The sequence below is a fragment of the Cebus imitator genome, unplaced genomic scaffold, assembly GCF_001604975.1.
Source record: "Cebus imitator isolate Cc_AM_T3 unplaced genomic scaffold, Cebus_imitator-1.0 Scaffold660, whole genome shotgun sequence".
Taxonomy (NCBI): domain Eukaryota; kingdom Metazoa; phylum Chordata; class Mammalia; order Primates; family Cebidae; genus Cebus; species Cebus imitator.
In genome coordinates this window covers 366,387-368,858 of record NW_016107975.1, presented here as the reverse complement: position 1 = coordinate 368,858, position 2,472 = coordinate 366,387, and the positions used below count along the sequence as shown (strand labels likewise).

Genomic DNA, 2,472 nt, shown 5'->3' with positions numbered 1-2,472 from the left:
GATTATAATAAGATTATTCATAGAATTCCACAGCATTTATTAAGAACTGTCACTTTATGGAGTCTTTGCCAAAGGTAGAACTTAGTTGGATGATCTGAGAAGAACAATCTAACTAGGACCATGAGAATGAACCAGCTGCTTTTCATAAGGATGCAAATAACAACAAGATGCTATTACAGTTGTTTTGAATTAGTCACACATCTTTGCATCTGGAAGTAGGATTTAGGATTATGAAAATGTCCTCTACTCTCAATAGTTGATAGTAGGATATTAATTTCTATTTGTTCTGAAATACATTAAAAAACAACAACAACAACACACGAACTCTAAAGAAAGGAAGAGTGAGAGAAGGGAGAAACAGGGAGACACAGGCAAAGTCAGAGACGGGGACAGAGATAGAGAGATCCAGCCAGCTGTACACGAGATTCACTAAATTACACTTACAGATATACTAAAGAAGTTATAGGAGGGATTAATCACATAAAACATGAATGCAAGGACTGAAGGTGCCTTAGAAACATCTTATTTTTGTTTGTCCTAGAAAAACATAGTTTCTCTTCAGATCTGTTTATGTTGTTAGAATTGTCTTACTTTTAGAATATACATTACTTTCCAAAGCACCCTTAGAGATGCAGTTCTTAGTTTATTGTTCCCCAGTATTAGGATAAATGCGTGGCTTGAAGGGTAGATTAGAGCTATAGACTCACCAAAAATCACAGCTAATTCCGACTCTGACATAAAGTAGCTGGAGGTGGCGATGAGAAAGCACAAACAGTAGACAATAAAGAGGAGAAGGAAGGAAATGACAGCTTTCAGGGCTCGCACATGGGCTTCTGTGCTGGGGTCTCTGCACCCTGTGGCACTGAGCCGCATTCGCCTTATATGTCTATGCAGGGAGAGAATCAAGAGGAAAAAAGACATCAGGGACACAGAGAAGGGGAGCAGCGTTACCAGATTGAGAAATAACTTGGTAGAAGCATGTTGATCCTTATTTACTCTGCAACTCCAAGTTAAGTTTGTTTTCCTTTTTGCCTTCACACAACGCCTAAAATCAGCATTCAAATTCTCAGTGGCTGGAAGGCTAATAAACACAGAGAGAACCAAGCACCCCAGTAGAATCCAGAAAATCACCCTGTCAATTCTCCACTTCATCCAGAGGAAAACTGGGTGAAAGAAATTAGCTATCTTGAAGAAATAGTAAATGCTGAGGCAGGTCGCAAACCAGATATTTAAATGGTTAGTTAGTGTCCAGAAGAAGTCAATGATTCTCATTTGTTTACCGGTGGCATAGACATCTGGATACAGCACCAATGTAGAACAATCTAACAGTATTATGCACAAGAGACAAATTCTGGATATGGCCAGACTTGTGAAGATTAAATCAATGGAGGCAATCTTCCTCTTCTTTACCCAGTCCATGCAGTTTACCAATCCAATGAATGCATTCCCTAAGATCCCAACTGAAAACTCTCCAACTGCTAAGATCAGTAAGGCAGTCTGCACTTTATCTGTCATGTTTAAATAGAGAAATAGGCAATTCGTTTCTAGTTGACCTGATGGAGTTTGACATCTACACCTGCTTCTTAGATTTTGATGTAACTGTCTTTATCTCTTCGTTGTGGTCTGTCTTGTGATGGAGACTGGAATGATAAATGAAGACTGGAGCTATCTTCATTAAATCCTAATTAGTCTTGACAAACAATGTGGTTGGCGATCCTTGGCCTGGCCACTGTATGCCCATTTACCTACTCAGCAGGTTGTATTTTTCCACATATGGTTAATTTAGGCTGAGCTACTCTTTACTAAGATGCAAATTGGGCCAGTTCCCTTTCATAGTCCTGCATGGTCTTTCTGCGGCTAAAGCGTATGCATTCTGAATTCATTAATTTGTGATGTATACTAGTAACCTCAATAGAGTTGCTAGATTTAGCAACTAAAAATTCAGGGCACCCAGTTAAACTTGAATTATAGGTAAACAAATGAATAATTTTTTAGTGTATGTGCCAAATTACATAAGATCAGTGCTTTCAGGAAGTATTGAAGTTCAAATTTGGTTGAGTGTTCCATCTTTTGTCTGGCAAACCTAAACATCAAGAATTTGGTAGCAAGTATGAAGTTGGCAAAAATTGAAATTCCTGGAAGAATATTTATTTTGTTATATGTTACTATTGATAATTAATAAAGAATCCAAAATTTGGCTTGATAGTGAGAGTTATATATTTTCAGGAAATTAAAAAAGTTAACACTAAATGTAGATTATTTGGTTCCAAAGAAACTTTAGCTTATTATTTTGGCTGTGCAATGAACAATTATATGGCATAGTGTCTCTTAATGTAACGCATTGTCTTATTGACAAAGTGACATTTAATGGTTACTTAGTGATGTTATATAATAAGGTAGAGGTCCTATAATAAAAAAAGGCAATTGATTATCTTTAAATTTTTCATTTTCACTTAAAATGTTCTCAAGGAA

General features: G+C 36.7%; 1 protein-coding gene across 1 annotated transcript; it reads right to left on the bottom strand.

Annotated features, from left to right (window-relative positions):
• Positions 1-482: 482 nt before the first annotated feature.
• On the bottom strand, positions 483-1,574 carry TAS2R7 (taste 2 receptor member 7). The gene has a single exon (XM_017518149.2). It carries the CDS (start codon positions 1,513-1,515, stop codon positions 577-579), a length of 939 nt encoding a protein of 312 aa, XP_017373638.1. The 5' UTR covers positions 1,516-1,574; the 3' UTR covers positions 483-576.
• Between the last annotated feature and the right edge of the window lie 898 nt (positions 1,575-2,472).

Excerpts from the sequence above, each read along its gene's own strand:
- TAS2R7 (XM_017518149.2), bottom strand. The coding sequence starts at position 1,515 with ATGACAGATAAAGTGCAGACTGCCTTACTGATCTTAGCAGTTGGAGAG.